The following is a 19,588-nucleotide window of genomic DNA, read 5'->3' on the forward strand; positions in this document are numbered from 1 at the left end:
ATGAGGATAATAGTGATAAGGAAAAAAAAAAATGATGTCGAAAAGAGCCAGCAAAATAGTGTAGCACTCCATAAATGGCTGTAGAAATGACAATGTGGTGCGTGCGGCAGCAGGATGATGCATCGACATCTTTCCGACAGTTTGGATCATACCCCCAGCCTGTGCAGAGAACTGTGATTTATGTATTGTTTGGGAGAGGCAGAGAGCTGCACCCAGTCAGTTTTTAATCAAGCATCGCGTTTATCACTGGGGATGCAGATGACTTGGGGAAGCCACCCTAATTACCCGTCTGCAGTCACATACTTTAATTAACTGCCTCGACCGCACGAGATGCTGACTTTGGACAGATTGATTGGCGGGTTATTTGTTTCGCGTAACATGCCAGTGGTAGTATCCTGGCTCAGTTCCACTGGTAGGAGGGAGGGTGTTAAAGTTGGCCAAGGACCACTACCACCACTCTGATAAGAGCTGGATACTTTGAAAGCCAAGTATTTTAGAAACCCCATAAAACCCTCAGCATCCAAAGCTCCTTGACATTAACTCATTTAAATGTGTTTCTCACATTAAATGCTGTTGGGCACAGTACCATACTTGAGGCATATGCTCTATTTATTGGGTGAGCCGCTCTCAAACACCCATAAATTTCATATTACAGGCTCCTCTCTTCATGTATAAGGGGGAAAGACTCCCCTGTACAACAACCATTTTTCCATAAGAGTTCCCGGTGGTCTTTGGGGTGTTACCAGGGGTGTGAAATGGTAATTTGCTGTTGAGGGGGAATAAATTCTTTCATTCCCCAGACTTCAGTCCCTAGTGTTTCTCATTCTGATTACATCCACCCACCTTGCTTTGCTTCTTTCTACTGCAAACACTGTATATTGCAGTTTACCCCACGCTCCACTTGATAGCCTCCTGAACATTGTTTGACAAACAGCTATTCTTCAAGGACGAAAGCAATTATTCAAACATACCTCTGCACCACTGTTGTATGTTGACACGTTTATCTCATAAAAATTCACTTAGTTCCATAGCTTTATGAAGTGTGAGGTTTTTACCTCCCAAAATCCCAACCTAGTATTTCACTTCACTGCGTCTAGCCTATTTCAGCCCCGGGGGAGAGTAGAGCATTAGTTTTATTAGCCATTGATTTCCCATAGCCGTCCCTTGGTGAGGCCGAGGACTCATCACAACCTTTTATTGACATCATCACTCAGGGAGCGCTGTGGGGGGGCGCGCCTGCTTTTTAGCTGAGGTAGCAGTGGTGGCCTTGTTGTCAGATCACCTCTATTTTGCGTGACCAGCTAATGGGAAGTGATCAATCAATCTCTTGGATGGAGATAAGGACAAGGCAATCAATCTTCTGAAAAATAGATGATAGAGTCGCACTCTCACTGATTGGGATCATCATTTCATTATCTGCATTAATTTTCTTAGTATAAGCCCAGTGCTATTTTGGTGTGGCGTAAACAAAAGTCTGTATCCAGCTAGAACTATTTCCAAATATATCTCTAACATTTTACCAGCCCAAGTTTATTTTAGAATTTCATTACATTCGGAGTATCATCCATATCAGAATGTAACAAACAATGTTTTGTCTTATCTTTGAATAAATGATTAAAATGTGTTAATAGGCCTACATGATTTTATTTTAGTAGATCAGATAAGATATTGAAATGTGGAACATGTAAGAAACATAAACCGGTATAAACAGTTATTGTTACTCAGTGATATTTCAGTGTGGCATACAAATCATGGTTTATTTAGGGGCACAATGCACATCCACCAAAAGCACAATACGTAGTCCCCGGCCTGTTGGGATTTTTAAGAATCAGGAAATCAGGAAACCGGCTTTACTGGGGACATGAAAGCAAGCCGGTGGCCTGACAAAAAGGGAGACAGCCAACTTCCTGATGCTTAGTTCAGACTGTGTCACCCTCTTTGAAGCTGAGAGCCCCCGGAAGAAATCTGTTTCTCCTGATTGGCTGCTTGGACAGGCTGTGGCTGCAGGGCTAAAGGAGGAGGAGGAGGAGGTGGGGATTTTTATCTTAATCAGGTATGAGTTCAGTGTGAGGTCTGCGCGGTGATGAAACTAAAACAGCTGGGCTTAAGTGATGGGCAGTAACTATCCACAACTGTGTTCTTTTGATCAAGGCAATTAAATTCATGATATACGCATATGATAATATTACTTAGTTGAACTTGTGCCACATATTGCGGTAAGTGGAGCACAGCAATGTTAGTAATTATCCATATCCTCTTTCATCAAAGGTTTTTTAAAATTGCTGTTTGGCCTGTTTGGAGAATTGGTGTGAATATCCAAACAGCCATTTAGCTGCATAGTATGAAGTATGTCACTCTCCCAATTTGCATAATATGCTGTATTTGCCCAATTTGCATGATACAGATTGTGAGTATGTTTATGTGCATGTGTTTAAATAGGCATGCATGCAAGTTTGTCTGTGAATGTGTAACTGGATGCATTTGTTCTTTTTTTTTTTTTTTTTTTTTAACATGCAGTGGCCTTTGTGGATGTGAACACATGGGGTCACCTGAGGTCACTGCATCAGTATTTTATTATAATCCAGTCTGGAGACATTTCGACTGAGTCTGATTGTCCACCCCTCTGCAATAGTTGCGCAAGCTGTGTATATTCCCCACAGTGGGAAAGTCAGCTACCTTGATAAACATCCAGTGCAGTTACCTTCCTAAACACTTGCTTAGCAAACTCAACATGCATTCCCTCGGAGTAAACGTCGTGCTGTGGTGAGAAAGCAGTCCCCAGCCACATGTCAGTGGTCTTGGGAAATTCATAGCCACACACATACAAACTCCACACATTTTGCATGGATCTGTCAGCAACTAGTAAATTAGAAACTGTGGACCCATATCTTTTGGCTGCAACCAGTTGGAAAAATATTTATGTATATCCAAAATAGACAGCTTTTTCCAATTTGCTGCGTTTTCATGCAAGTTCCTGCATATGGAATTAAAATAAGTCAGTTAACTGGCCTTTCCGTTCCACCAAACTTCTTGTTGGGCATTCTGGACCCATGGGAAAAAGCTGGGAGCTGCAGGATGGGCTATTTTTAATCAACGAGAAGATAGATCCAGTGAACTGAGTAGCAGAGAAAAAATGTAGGTTAGTGCCTTGAATACAAAATAAGTTTCATCGTCTATGTGTCTCCGTTTTATTTTCAGTTACATACAGAATATGTGTAAAAAAAAAAACAAACCAAAAAAAAAAAAACCTATATAAATCTTGCCAGTATTTTTTTTCCCTTCATTTTTTTCACTCTCATGTCTTCAATGCCCAGCTATGTTGAACGCCGTCCAACAGCAGTTTATCACTGTTCACACATTTCAAATGATGGAAAAATACAAATAATTGCATCTGAGCTGGCATAAAAAAAGGCAAATTAATGTCATATTTCTTACATACTAGGAAGGGGAAAAGCCTCTGTTACACTAAACATAAATCCTTCACAACTAGGCCATTGGCAATTTGACAGAGTTTTATAAATGCTATCAGTACAGTTATGGATTTTTCCTCTCCTCCCGTATTTGTGTCCGTGCAGCGTGGGAGTGTGGGAAAGTCTTGGTGCCGCTTCTGGTCTGGGTATTGTTCTGCCAGCGCTCTCGTTGACGGGTGATGTTTGGGCACACCCGCAATACTCAGTTCCTGACCTGGCAGCACACAGATACACAAACCAAACAGCGGACACAAACTGTGATGTAAAGCTTGATAAAAAAAGAGGAAACATTTGATTAAAAGTCTTTATGTATTAATGTCTTATCATGCTGCATCTTCTAAGCTTCTGTCATGCAGCACAGGGCAAGCATGTAGCGAGGGAGAGAACCATGGAGGAAATAGGATAAACATCTTAATAGAGGCAGGTAGGAAGAAAAGAGATGAGGAAAATAAAATCTGCTCCTCCCCGCTCTCTCTCTCACCCTCCTCATCTCATATCCCGCTCACTCATCATCATGATCTCGCTCTCTCCCTCATGCCTTCCTGCTGCAGCCACATACTGGCACGATTATAGCAGCTAATAATCAGCCAATGAATGAATCACTCAGGCCCAGCCAGCGAGCGTAATGGCTTTCCGCGTGATTGTTCAACCTTGTGCTGTGATGGATGGATACCTCTAAGACAAAAAAAAAAAAAAAAAAAAAAAACAGATTACCATATCCACGTGTTGAGGTGCCCCATGTGGTGCTGTACAATGCACTCCCTGTCGGCATGGCCTCGAGTGACCAGTGGGGTGAAATTATGTTTTTCCTTTTTTTTGACCAGCTGTGGCGTTTGCTGGGCACGGAGCCACGGCTCAGCAGTGTTTTCCTGCCAACTGCTGCACTGCATGGAATTAGGACACTCAGTGAAGGATAGGCTGCATATTGTGTCATTTTATACCTACATCCATATCTAGCTATCTACCTAAATCTCTCTCTCTCTCTCTCTCTCTCTCTCTCTCCCCCTCTCTCTCTCTGTACATACATGCACACACACACACACTCACACACACCTTTAATCAGATTATTTACTGACCCCTGACTTCCGTGCATGTCTCAGAAACTCTATGGGGTCTATGATCACTTTCTAATCCTGTTAGCATTGGATTAACACAGAGGTGATCAGGATCCTGACACACACACACACACACACACAATCTACAATCTCTCTCTCTCTCTCCCTCTCCCTCTCTCTCCCTCCCTGTCTCTCTAATAAACTGCCCTAGAGCCACTGGTTGGGTTTGCAAGACACTGAATATAAATGAAGGTGAAATCAATAATTGGTTGTGGATGAAATATACCGCCTCCCAGTGCACAGCGTTTCGAGCTTTCAGAAAACCCCACGGCCTACATCAGTCCCTGCCATTTATTATCAATAAACTATGGAGCATTTATTTTAGACTCTCTCAAGTCATCAGAAACATATTCTATCCTTTCTTCTAGATGAGTCGGGATAAACTGAATCTCAGAGAGAATATATTGATGGGTGGCTCAGTGTCAGCATTTATATCACTTCTTAAAACACATTTGCCATTATATTACTCTTTTTGTCTGCATTCTTTTTGCGACCCCATTTTGATTAATGTATTATTTTCTCTATGTATCGTGGCATTATTGTTAATGCAGCACTTTGTGGCTCTATTTTGACAAGTGCCGTGCAAATAACGCCTGTTAATCATTAAGATTATTATCCGATGTGCCATGAAAGAATTGATGACAAACAATTGTGTGTCATGTTGTAATTCATAAAAATCCTGTAATTGTGCTCTGCAGCTCTTGGTAAACCTGTTTTGAAATGTGCTCTGAAAGTTTTGTTTATTTCTGGCAGAGGCTTCCCCTAAATTTAAGGGTAAATTGGACGTGCAGGTAGATGCTTCTGTCTGAGTAAGATGGCAGCACCTCAGAAGGCACTGTAATCGTTTTGCTCTGCAGTGGCTCCACCTCACAAATTCAGCTTTAGTAGCATGCCGTGCCGCTGTGATATGAATTTGCTTTCAGTATCGAGGCTTTTTCAACTCTTAATCACCTGCGCTCCCACAAAGCCAGCAGTGGCATGAGTGGCATGTTTTCTTCTGTGGTATACTAGCGCTGGATTAGCATTGTGTGAATAGACCTGTCTGCTGCAGCACTTTGTCTGTGCACTTAATTAGCACTCAGGTTGCTCAATATGGAGATGGAGATTTAATAGATATTGGTCAGACAAGGAGCATTAAAAAGGGGCTTGGTACCAGAGCAGACTGGTGGAGTAGATATGAATCATGAAGTGAGATAGCAAAGACAAAAATAAAGACAAGAGGAGGAGGAGAAACGGGGAGAGTGAAGGGAAGGAGATGGATGGGTGACACAGAGAAGAAGAAAGTGGATCCAATTAAGTAGCTATATAAAGGCTAAAAATGGAGATGAAAGAATTGGGGAAGCAAAGAAACAAAGATCAAATAAAATAGAAAAATGAAAAGGAATAAAGACGTGATGATATCCATGAAATAATGTCCAGGCCAGCATCTATTAACAGCCCTGTGGGTTTTTTTTTATGATGATTGGCTAATCCATCTCATTAGTGCTGTCAGGGAGCAGGAGGATGCACTCAACGACAAGAGGTTGTAATTCAGCCGTCCCTGATTACGTTAAGTGACGGCAGTTTATACTGCTGACATTTATCAGAGTGGAGGAGGAGGCAGGCCGGTGCACATGCTGCAGACAGACAGGCTGGCCCAGAGCCCAAATATTTAAAGTAGACTGAAGTGCAATGTTTTGCAATGCGGTATCGGTTAATGTTTCTGTGTTCTTTTATGGAACGCATTAAAGGGGAACATTTAAACTGAAAGTAAGTTTACTCAATCAGACCGCAGAGAGAGGAAGAGGTGGGAGAGAGGGAGAGTAATGCTGTGCGGCGCAGTGCAGTTATGTGCATTTGTGCACGTACCTGTCATCTCAAATCTGTAAACCTAACTTTACAAGGATGCAATTAAGGAAACAAGCCGTTTTTGTAGGACGCAGTCTCTGGCTCCGCTGATTCGAGCATATAGTTTAGAGAGAGTTAAGATCTTTCCACAGCTCTGTAACCTCATGAGGGTTGATGAGGGTAATAATCACTGGAACAGGAATGATTGAGTTAAAACTGCAGCTTGAGCTTTGGGGAAATAACTCTCTGCAGATGGCCAAAAGACTGGCAGGTTTCATTATAAAGCACTATGAGCTTTATGAGTATTCAAAAACATGCAAACGTAATAAAATTTCCATACATGACATGCACACATGCTGTGTATCTTCCTGACTTTGTGTCGCAGCCCCTTCTGTACAATCAAAATCTCAAATGTCTAAAGGTTAGAAATGCTTTTCTAACTCATTGATTTCCTTTTATCTACATCTGCTTCTTTGCGATAAGAATCAATTTGTTAAGCGAAATGAGCAAGGAATAATGGCCTTTATCTAGATTCATCTCATCAGGAGGAAAGCGAGTGTTTTGTATGCTCTGTGTGTATCGCAGACTTTCAGTGACAGTAAGCAAATTGTGACTAAAAGTCTGCTGTAGTATGCAGCCACAGACAGCCACAGTGCATAAAATAGTAAATCACCAGTGGTGAGATCACTGCTGGGGTGCAGAGGAGCGCGGCATTTGCATATGGAAACGACACACACGACACACACCCAAACACTGACAGAGGGCCAATTTTGTCTCCACTAAAAGCAGTGGACAGGTGAAAGAAGACCTCACACCATCAAAGAAGCCCCCTAGCCACTAATGTCTCTTTTCAGCCTCTGATGGAAATCCCCCCCACCACCACCCACCCACCCCTCCCAAAATAAAAAGAAAAAGAAAATTGAAAAGACCAAACCCGTCCTGTACTTTGAGGATTGTGAATAGAGTGCCTGGCAGCCAGCCTGCCTGCCCCACATATGGTGGCTGAATACAAAAGACCCCCTCTGAAAGAGCAATCACTACGGGAGACCACTCTATCTGCCCTGCTGCAGCGACAGGCCCCAATGAAGCCGTCAGCACCGGCACTGCTGACACACAAACGCACACATACACACACACATGCACATGTACAAAGACCAATACCACCTGTTATGCATACCTATAACCTAAAAAGACAGATGCATGCACAGAAACACACACACACACACACACACACACACACACACACACACACACACACACACTAGTACTTACAACCCCTTCTCAAACCCTCATGGCTAATGCATTCTTTTCATCCTGCAGTGCTGGGCAGGAGCAGGGAGGGAGACGAGTGGTTCAGGCCGATTTGAATATTTAAATTATTTATCACCAGAGACTGCTGAGACCCAAGACATGCTGAGGGACACAAGGGAACTGGGCGAGGGTGAATCTAGCCATGTTTGGGTTTACTAGTAAACAATTAATTGCCTGAGTGAATACTGAAACGCAAAGCACGGATCAAATCAGATTTGGATGATCGACACTGATTTCATTCGTCTTTCATCATGAAGCGTAATGATATTTTGTTTGGGTTTTGAGGAATCACAGTGTCTGTGCTGGAGTTTGTATGGTCACACCAGGCCCACACTGCAAAATAAAATAAAATAAAATAAAATAAAATAAAAACAATAAAAAAAAAAATAGTTTAATCAGTACGCTAATGTAAAAATCTTATTTTTCTTACAGTAAAATGAGAAAAAAAGAGAAAAAATACTGGGCTAGTGGGAAGTTTCTTGAATCATCTTGAGATTAGTGAACTGACCTATCATATTCTGGCTTGATTTGCATATTTATACTAGAAAAAAATACTAAAACAAGTAAAATTGCATTGGAAATATCTCATTTTAACCCACCGGCAGATTTTTACACTTGTTCGAAGAAAAACAAGATTTTAAATTACTGTTTTTTGCAGTGCATATCCAGCATCAGTAAAATCAGCAAAATGTCTTTATTCTTTTGGTATCTTCAGTGCCCCCGTCATCATATTCTGTACTGTACTGTAGTCAGCCTGTAAAACAATGAATAAAAAATAGCACACTGAGGAAGTACAATAGAGCAAAAGCGGAAGGGGTTTTGTAAACTGAGTGATGTAATCTAGGTCCTTAGAAATGTCAGACTGGGGAGAATTCCAGTTTGGCTGTGTCGTATTGCAGCGCGGAGCATGAGAAACACACACTTGCTTTCCTCGACAGAGAACAATCCTGGGAAATGGAGGAATCCAGTATAGCTGCACGCGATGATGGGGGTCATGCACTTAAGGTTGCAGACTTGAGGGATAAAAGATTCAAATTAGGAATAATGCATTGAGCTGTAATAGCCTTTTCACAGGATCTGTAGGCTAATTTGCTCTTTGGTGTCCTTTTTTTCCTTTCTGACTGTCTCTCTAGCTGTCAGTCTACTCTCATTACCTTGCCTGCTCTCATGCTTTTTGCACACTGCTCTCTCTCTCCCTCTCTCTCTGCACTTAGTTACAATCTAGACAAAGAAAGTCCTCGGCTGGCCCCCCTGTTGCCATCCTCTCCCTTCCGTGGTGCTCCAGAAACACAGAAACACCCCCCAGTGTTAAATGAACCATGAGAGCAGAGACTTGCCGCTGGGCCAGCGTGGTCAAAGAAATGTTGAAACACAAAGCTAATGATACTTGTTCACATATAAACAGCCATGTGTGCATGTGCTAGCACAAACACAATCTTGATGAGGTGATTAATCTGCATGGGATGGGTTTTCTGAGGAAAGGACACTTGGTGCAGGAGACACCAAGTCTAATTGTCAATGCTTTGTCTCCCGTTCTCACCTCGTTGTCTCTAATTGGCTTGTCAGGGCACTGAGCAGGGGATTTGGCTGTCTTCTCTTTTGATGTTCCGTGGCGTTCGCTGAATATAGCTTAAATTGGACCCGGTGATTCTGTCCCTTCTGCTCCTGCAACACCAGCACCTTAGGAATGAATTGCACTGGACATGGGGACACTTTTTTTGTTGTATGTTATGTGTTGTGCAAGTTCACAATTCACAGGAACTAGCTCAAAGGTCAGTTCAGACAGATTAAAATGAACTAATTCACTTAAGAGTTCACAATTTTGAATTCTGAACAAGGTTGACTTTCCTAAAAATGAGCCAGTTTTGAACTATTTTTTTTAATGAGTTGGTGTGAGCTATTGTTTTACAGCGGAACCTCCTCCATCCATCCGCAGTGCTTAATCATTGCCTCTGCCCACTTGCCAAACTAAATGAATTACTGTATTCTGCTATAGAATCCTAGACAGAGATTACCTTTAAAAGCCAAGAAAAACCACTGTGAGTGGGTCTGTAAGGAAGTACAGCACAGTGAAAGAGGAAGAGAGATGCTGTAAACGTGGACTCCAACAACAGATTGAAACATTCTGACTGATTTCCTCAGAAACACAACTTAAGAAAGACTAAGTATGGATGTTTCACTCTTCAGTTGTTGTCCCTGCTCAGCGAGCTGTAGCTCAGTGTCGTCCATTCTCATATTCCACCATCCTCCATAGAGCAAGATCATCTGAACAGCTTAACAAACTTGGTACACATCACAGTCCCTTTTTAAAACATCCTCCTCCTCTCCTTCATGGTGGCGAACGTGACAGTCATTTTGTCAGAGGTGGATTTGTTTTGTGCATGTCTGGCAATGAGGAATTACAGGACTGTATTGGTGTTAAGATCCATGGCATAACTAACAAAATGTTTGTTTGCCTCGGCTGTCTGTGAACTTCATTAACTCCCGCAAGAGCATTGTTAATTTTTCACATTCATTAGTTGCAAAAAGAGCTGTTTAGTTCACCGTTCATCAAAAATATGAACACGTACAATGAATGCTGTTTTTTTTTTTTTTTTTTTTTTTTTTTCTTTTGCAGTGCATTCATGCACAGCACTGGTTTTGGGTTTGTTTATAATTGCTGGGGCTGCCCCCTGAAAGTCATCAATTTGAATAATCTGTCATAGACATCCTGCAGTTGACAAATACATTTTCCAAGACGAGTCAATGTGCATTGCATTTTCACAGCAAAACAGATCAAATGCAGTCTATTTCTGCTGAGGTGCACCTTTGTGATCACAGTGACAAATAGCACAGTGCTGCCTGTAATATTCCTATAAATTTTCTGTGATAATTCAATACTGTCGTTGCTGTTGAAAATATGCATGCCGTACATTGCTGTAAGAGAAAAATCTCAGGGAAACTCTGAAAGGACTGAATTGAGGCATCTTTAGGCTTGAAATGTTTAAATAATTTAATGTCCACACTTTCTAAATTTTAAATATAAAGTAGTTAATCATAAGAGGTTTATTTAACCAGACATACCAGTATGCTGTCTCATTATCCAATCAAATTACTCAAAAATATGTGGTAATTCAAACTGGCCAGCAATTTAAATCTTTATGCAGCTGCCCTAATGAATTTGAGATGTTTTAAATGTTCATTTTTATGACTGTGTTGCATTTGATTGTGATTTCTTTGTTTATTATTAACATAGCCTATGACCACTGGGACATGTGCCAATGCATTTTGTAACTGCCAGGAAGACTAGAAATTAAGAATAAATGAACAAATCAACCAGTCAAATCAAAAAATTGTATTGATCAGTTGTACTGAATCTGATTCACCAGAGGAAACTGTGGGCTGGCTACCACCCTAATAGCCTAATTAGTCCTTGTTTCTATGCACTTCAGGTTCATCAGAGATGTGTTGCATTCTGCTGGTGGGTGGTGCCCGCTCTTTAGAGGGCATTGCCTGCAGCTGAGCTTAGTTTTTAAAAGCCTCAGTTTGCTGGAGCGCATGGTTAGTTGTTGTGTGTTTGAGGGGCAGGAGTTATGATCAGTCTCTCCCTCGGTGGCCAATTTCTGTTTCTTTTTTTGTTTCCCTCCCTTTTTGAATTCTGGTTCTGAAGTTTATTTGGCTTGGGTTTTAAGGCAGTTTTTAATGGAGACTCTGTGCAGGTGCCTCGGGTTACCTTTCAGTGTTTCCCACCCGTTTTCAGTTTAGTTTGGTGGTGTTGGACTCTTTCACTGGCACTCCAATCCCTCAATCCAATTTAAGATAATGGCATTGACTGTTAAACCACTATTTGTCCATATGAATCCACAGTGCTGGCAGAGAAACAATGATTTGAAGGTGTGCTGCATCACAGGTGCAGTGATGAGTAGCATGCTTTACATTTAACCAGCTACATGAAGAGAATCACCAGTTTCATGTGTCACATTACCTGAAAAAGTACCAACAGTTACCTTAGAGCACTGTCTCCCCAGCTGGGTCAGGGTTAGGAAGTGCAAAACTGTTGCTTCCAGAAAATATTTTGACTCTTTCCTAAATGGATCCCTCCCCACTGTCACTTTAAGGAGTGACACTCTTCATTTAGTCACAGTTGCAGCTGTGGAGGGTACTCCTTGATAAAAATATGGTAAACCTCACCTCAGGCACACTTGGTGCTCGCCATTTGTAGCAGGAAGCAGTTTTAGCTGTGGCTACTGACAGATGTTTGAAAAAGACAAAAAAGTTGAATAAACATAATTTAGAAAACCCTTATGGTTTGTTCTAAGTTTCATAAGTTCCTTAGGGTTTTCAGTTGTGGGTGCAAATGTGTCATATCCCCAAAATAATCCCCAGTGTGGTGTAACATAAATTTTGGATGGGATCTAATCAGCAAAATCTGCACGTCATTGTTCCATGATTTTGAAATGTCATCCCAAGCCCCCTGTCCTGTGTGCTCGGGTGTTTGTTTTCCTTTGTTTGGTCCAGTGTTTGTTTTCTCCCCCGCTGTGTCTTGACACAGACTGGCTTTTGGCACAAGCAACATTTACAATTCAAATTAAAAATTTAAACATTCACAATTTAAATTACAAATTCTGATTTGTATTTATGAGTTTTTGTGTAAGACCTAATGTTTTGACCATCCTCCCAGTCGGCCGTGGGTTGTTTTGTGCTGCCATTCATCACTCTGTGTTAATCCCTGTGGTGAACCTCATTTGTTGCAGTCTGTTAGTGTACACGAATGCAGCTCCTGTCCCTCCTAATGATCCACTAATTATGAGCTTCCACAGCAGCCTCAGGGGCGTGTAGCCACCTGGCACTCTGTATGTGCATGTACTTGTGACATATGTACACGCTGTGCATGTGTGTGAGTGGCAAACACTTGTGACTGCGTGTTTGATGCCACACTCTGTGGCCTGTTTATCACAATCGCCATCATAATTGTCAGGTGTCGTCTGCACCTAGATTTTCTCTCTGGAAAGCATCTGTATCATATTTCACATACAGTTGCTGGAATATGAGCCCTCTGAAAAACCTGTTATTATTTACAGGGCTATGCCTCTAGATGTAGCGCTTTATTTTCACTTTAGAATGTCATTTTATTATTTTTTTTTCCCTTGGAAGTTCCCAAACTTTCCAAAACATTCTTATCTAACTGTACTGCAGAGCATGAGCTTTTGAGCTCACTGACTTAAAAAGTAAGAACACCTCTTCATTCATAATGTCCTGAGTTTCAATTTTCATATCGCCCCAGGTTTGTGAGGGTTTCCCTAAATAAAACAGCTGAAAATACAAAAATAAGGACCACTTTGACCCCAACTGAGAAAAGTGGAGCAAGTCCATAGTGTCAGTGAGTTGATCTGTTGATGACAACCATATAGACTACATTATACCCATTACGCACTTCTGCAGCATTTTCTGGATGTTGATTCTAAGCGTTCCTCATTTAAATTGTCCCTTGGCAGTTTTGATTAATGCAGCTTTAACCCTTTTGAATGCCCATTTTAATATTCCATGTAGCTTGAACATTTTTTTCCATATTGTACAACAGTGTCACATAAGTTCTGTATCTGCTGGTGAGAGAAATATTCAAATCCAAGATGCCATTGTTTTTATGGCCGCAGTGTTACATTAAATCGAAAATTATAGCTGTCTTGTACATTTTTATACACATTTCTCTGTAATTCAGCAGCACATATTTGGTATCTGTGGAAACTTTGAGACCTCCACTAGAATTTGAAAGAGGTTCAGTGTGTTTGGGCAAAGCTTAGCTGCGCAGCATGCATCTGTAATGATGAACCCACTGTTGGGACTGAAGATTAGCAGTCAAAAGATGCAAGTGAGGTGAACTGGGAAAACTAAATTGATAGTATAAGTGTGACTGAGTGTGTTTGATTATGTGTTAGTCCTGTGAAAGACTTGAGCACCTACCCAGGGTGTTTATTTGCCTTCTACCTAATACATGCTGGGATGGTCCTGCCCTGTGATCCTGAATACGAATAAGCGAGTATAATAATAAAAAGAATATGGGGATTGAATGAATAAATGTTGTGGTTGATGGTGATTTATTTATTCTCTTCTCCAGCCGAGCCATCAAAACCAACCAGGACCTTCTCCCAGAAACGCCCTGGACCAACATCCTGTATGATGACTTCTGGGGCACCCTGCTCACCCACAGCGGCAGCCACAAGTCCTACCGCCCATTCTGCACCCTCTCCTTTCGCCTCAACCACGCCCTGGACGGCCTGCGTCCGTGGGGGTATCACCTGGTCAATGTAGTGCTGCACGGGATGGTCACCGCCCTCTTCACGGCCTTCTGCCGCCCACTGCTGGGTGGAGGACTCTGGAGCCTGTTTGCGGGACTTCTCTTTGCCTCCCATCCGGTGCACACTGAAGCAGTCGCTGGAGTGGTGGGGAGGGCCGACGTCGGGGCCGCCTTGTTTTTCTTGCTGTCTCTTTTCTGCTATGCGAGACACTGTGGACTACGAAGGGACCCTCGTGGGGCCTTCCATACCAGGCGCTGCGGCGGCAGATCGGTCGCCCAGTGTTGGGTGTGGATGCTGGGGAGCCTGTGGTGCGCGGCGGCAAGTATGCTGTGGAAGGAGCAGGGCGTGACGGTGCTGGCCGTGACGGCTGTGTACGACATCTTCATCTTCCAAAGGCTGCGAATTCGCCAGGCGCTTCTCCTCCTGCTAGGAAAGGTAAATTAATGTATGCTGCCAGGATTGGCTTTGCGCTGGCTTTGGTCTCTGTGTGTCTCAGTGTCTGCACATATCCAATTTCCTCCTCCTTCCCTCTGAGGGAAACCTCAGCCAGCTGTTAATGGTTCCTGTATGTGGATTAGACTGTGTGTGCGTGAATGTATTTACATGGCTTTGTATATGTTTTGTGTGTCGAATACTGTTTGCTTTTCATTAAGAATATAATTGGGAAAACTGTTTGCCTGTGCAGATTGCACAGTTGGTGGATAAAACTGTAAGCTGTTCTCATTTTTCATCTGCTAAACAGGAAGAGACTATATACAGAAAGGAAGTTGCCACCAGCTGTAATTTGCTGCCGTAAATGGATACACACAAATGCAAGTAAATCTAGATTGGGATCTTAGCCTCATTATGTGTGTGTGTGTGTGTGTGTGTGTGTGTGTGTGTGTGTGTGTGTGTGTGTGTGTGTGTGTGTGTGTGTGTGTGTGTGTGTACACGCACATATGGAAAAAGACTGGCAAAGGAAAAGCTATTTTAGGGGTGAGATATTTTTTCATTTCAAGGTGACAAAACATATGTGCAGAAACACAACAACACATCCTACTCTGTGAAAATGATTTGGTCGACTTGTCAAGTAAGCTATCCAAACATGCCCTCCTGCCCTTAAACATAAACAAACACACCCGACACCGGCACCGAGCTTGCTCTGCAGAATCCAACTCCACTCCCCCCGTCCAAACTCGACAATAAGTCATTTTCGGAGGACAAGCAGGACGTGGTGAATATGGCACTCAGCATTTGATTGGAGAGCCTCCTCGCACAGGCACTCTACGTTTGATTAGAAAACCTGCTCCTTAGGCAACATGATGGCCCTCGTAAAAGGCATAACTAGCATAATAAAAAGTCCCCTTGGGTTTATTGCGCAAGGACAGTCTGGCCCTGAGAAAGTGTCTGTGTGTGTGTGTGTGTGTGTGTGTATGGATGGGAATCTCGTTGACATTGGTTACTTCTTGTGAGAATGTCTATGAATACCTTGTTGTGTTTGTGACGTAACTCTGTGCAGCACATTGCTAACTTTGTATGGAAATGTCTATAAATACCTCTATGTGTGTGTGTGTGTGTTTGTGTGCCTATGGCTTGCTGTCCTCAAGCCTCGAGAAAATGTGAATGCATTCTTGCATGTGTGCGTGACAATCTTGTTTACATTGCCAGCATCCATACGAATATGTGCATGTGTGCATACATGTGTGCTGCCTATTAAGTGTGCAAGGCTTTACCATACCCTTGGGGCAGCGCTTCCAGTAGTCATTTCTGGCAGCATGATATCCCTGAACTGTTATTAGAGGGCTTGCAGTGAGTGGCCCAGCGGGATCACAGTTAGGGGGAGAGGGGGAGTTGTGATGTTTTCTCTCCTCCACTGATCAGCGGCGTGCATTTTCACAACCACTAGACCTTAGCAGATGCAAAACAGCACCTGTCTTTCAATTAGCAACCAGTCACTCATTAATGCTCCCCAAACCATGAAGTAGAGGCTTAACAGCAGGGAGGTGAAATGCATTTGGTTATGGAGTGGCAGGCAGACACGCAAACATAAAAACACGAGGGAAGGCCAGAGAGGTGTGGCACCGGGAAAAAGTTGCAGGTATAAGCAAAGAAAAGTAGAGAAGAGGCCTCAGGAAATAAAATAGCAGGGATCCGCCAAGGAAAAGATGTCGAGCGCTACTACTTTTTTTTTTTTTTTTTGCGGTGTTCCAGTCTGTTGCATTATAGTCTGAAAGATTTCATCACCCACTGTGGCTGTCAGACGGCATTATGAAAAATCACATTCTTTGTGTATCTATCACACTGGGGAACAGGTATGTCATCAGCGCCCTCCAAATTGTCCAGACACAATAGCCCTGTGCCAGCCACCATTTTACCCCCCCCCAACCCCCCCGTCCCCAAACCTTCCTGCCACTGCTGGCACATCTGGCTCGTTTATCACTCTGGCAGTGCCCTCCTCTGCCGCGCCAGTCGTCGTTATCTTGGGAGGGAGCTGGTTACGTGCTGGAGCCGGCCACTGGGGCAACAGCTTCCCCGACAATGAGCCAGACGTCTCGTGGCGCATGGGAACACAGAGATGGAAGGAGAGTGAGCGAGGGACAAGGAAACTATGCTCTCACTTCCTTTCCTTTATCTGTCCTTGGTCCTTCTCACCCGCTGTGCCCAAAGAGCGTCTCAGGAGCAGTCTGGAGGCTTCCCCTGTATCATATTCTACTGCTGAGACAGTCTGCTAAACAGCCTTTGTATTCGCTGTGGCACAATTCAGCAGCATGAAATATTTTCTGTTTTAACTAAATTGCATTGCTTCTACCATGAAGCAGAAGACCAAAAAAAAAAAAAAAAAAAAAATCCTCCTCACATTACCTGGCTGCAGCCTCTCTGTAGCCACAAACAATAAGGAAATGCAAATCAGTTCCTGTATATGAGGAGGGACAGATGTGGTTCGACTCACACTCCATTTCTCATCCTATTACCTCCCTAATCAGACTGAAATGAGATTCTGAACGAGTTAAGGTAGGACAGAGTGTGTAAGAGTGATAGATGGAGACCGACAGAGGCAATGGTATTTTCACTGCAGTCTGCTGAGGAGGGAGATTTCAAAGGAAAATGAGTCTTATGTGCCGGAATCATAAGAACCTAATATCTTCTTTCTTTTGCACACCTAGTTTTGTCACCTGCAAAAACAAACAGCCTGATGAATGAGGCTCATGGCTTTAGATAGGGCACGGGGAAATTGTTTGCTTTTATCTGGTATTAGGAAAAGGTTTAATATCTGGTCCTTTTTTTCTAAGCCTGAGGTAAACTGTGATACTTTGACTGACAAGACTGCATTTCCAGGCAATAGCTGCTTTTGTTTAAATGCTGAGCTGAGGTTTTGTGCATTTGCTTGATGGCAGAACAAAGACATCGCTGATTATACCTTTTGGACAAAGGCCCACAGGAAAAGCTTTAAATCCGCAAAGGTGTGTGAGGGTAATTCCTTCAGAGCACAATGATAGGAAAAAGTCCCCCAAATCCAATCCAGTAAAACTTCTTAATCCTCCATATGTTTTTGGATGTACTTGCTCCAGCTTCAGTGTGTGCACCTCAGGCCAAATGGCAGATAACAGATGACATTTTGCTGGGGACACATGGAGACTGGCAGCATTTGATGGTGTCCTTACCAGTGTGTAATTAAAGTGTTACAGACTACTCCTCCTCATTTGTCTCAATTGGAGGCCTGGAGGCACATGAATTAAGTTCAGTGGCGCTAGCTGACTGCTTGATAAATGTTGTGCCAATTATCCCATGGCAGGAGCATTTAGCTGTGAAATGATGCCCTCTGTTGCGAAATTCTGCCGCGTGCTCTTTATTTTGCTTGTAGTCGTGTTTACTGCATGCCAAAAGTAGTGCATCTTCATTCTTTATGGCACTTCAAGATATGGATGCATTTAAGCTGTCTAATTAGTGTTTATAAACCGCAGGGATAGCATAAATGAGCAGTGCTGTCTTTGCTTGATATGAGGACTTTTAAGTAACTCCTGTCTTGAAAGTAAAAAAAAAAAGCGCACACTGCCAGATAATCAGAGTTTTAAGGCCTTTTAAATCATGCCAGCCAAGCTAAAATCAAGTGCATCACATCTATTTAAGAGCATCAAGGCACTCTGTATTGTATTAATCCCCCTCTGAGACACTGATGTCCCTTCATTACTCAGACAGGAAGCACTTTAAATGTCAAGTTAACACCGGGTCCCCTGCTTTGATCAGCTGTCCTCTTGGATCGGCTGTTGGGCTTCAACCTGTGACCCATCTCATTACAGGTCTCTGTGCCAGCAGTAGCAGGGCTTTCAGGGGGAGGACTGCTGGGTAATTAGGTCACTCCATCAAAGTCAGCACTCTCAATGCCAGGCATGGTGCTGTCTGAGTTGGGTGAAATGCGCCACGTCAGCAGAATCCAGAGCACATTAGTGCTGAAAATGGAACCAGTTGCATGCCTCATTGTACCTTTCATCAAAATATATTATGTCAGTGGTAATGCATCACATTTGAACGCTGCTGGGTGTCTGCTGTACAAACACAGTGTGTCCAAAACTTTGAAGGCCTTTTCTTTCACAGTTCATCGAATGAGAATTGCTCCACAGTGTGTGTATAAGCTGCCACCTCAAGAATTTTCTCCAAAAGGATTTGAAACATGGACCTACTCAGACAGAACAATTGACATCAAATTGAATAAATTTTTCACAAAATAGTGGCCACTTCCTGTTATTGGTTGGCAAAATGAGAACAGGCTGCGACTACATCATGTGTATTTTAGAGACACTTGATGATACATTTCTGGCAATTATCATTATTTTTTTTTTATTGCACAAAATGAATACATAATGTTTTGGAGCAAAACATCTCAACTGAAATTACTTCATGAAGAGGGAAAACAACATGTCTGACATCTCAGGGGTTAGGCCACAACCATGCATGACCAGTCCAAAATGCTGGGAAGAATTACGACCGGTTTAAACTGGACATGACTTTAACTAGGGAAGTCCGGAAGACTGTTCCCCTGCTGTTTTGTGTCAGTCCACAGCAACTTTTAAACAGTGTGTATGAAGTCAGCATTATTCCACTGTTTTTTAAACATGTTTAAACAGCGCATGGCACAGCATCAACAGGCAGACCACACATTGCTGGGATTAATAAAATGAGCATTAATGAATTGCACTGCTAAAAGATGAAGGCTGGGGAAGTTCAAATGCAAAAATCTAGGGATGGAGAGAAATCTAACAATCTGAGCTAACAAAGAAAGCTCTGGGTAAAGGAAGAAAAGGAGTAACAGTATAGAAAATCATATCCATGGAGGAGTTATGTTGAGGAGTTTTGGGTTCAAAGCCTCGGTACAAGCAGCATGTTGTGTTTGACAGACAGCTAGGGATTAACGCTCACTTCCACCACAGCTACACACAGATCTTATGAAGGTCAATCTACCATAACTACAAACCGATTTCAGAAATTCTAATTAGACTGTGCTTAGTCTCATAACAACAAGTGGGATCCAAAGGAAAAAATCCATCTTGAAACACTTGATGGACCTTGGCTCTCTGGGTCCATTGTGGGGTTCAACGGTATGTTTTTCTTATTT

The 19,588-nt window shown here is 42.6% G+C and overlaps 1 protein-coding gene across 1 annotated transcript in view; it reads left to right on the forward strand.

Annotated features, from left to right (window-relative positions):
• Positions 1-19,588, forward strand: part of tmtc2a (transmembrane O-mannosyltransferase targeting cadherins 2a) — a 56,657-nt gene that overhangs the window by 12,942 nt on the left and 24,127 nt on the right. The window contains exon 2 of the mRNA XM_030045441.1: positions 13,818-14,433. Coding sequence (XP_029901301.1) covers positions 13,818-14,433 — 616 coding nt within the window. The remainder of the gene's footprint in view (positions 1-13,817; positions 14,434-19,588) is intronic.

The sequence above is a fragment of the Myripristis murdjan genome, chromosome 23 (assembly GCF_902150065.1).
Source record: "Myripristis murdjan chromosome 23, fMyrMur1.1, whole genome shotgun sequence".
NCBI lineage: Eukaryota > Metazoa > Chordata > Actinopteri > Holocentriformes > Holocentridae > Myripristis > Myripristis murdjan.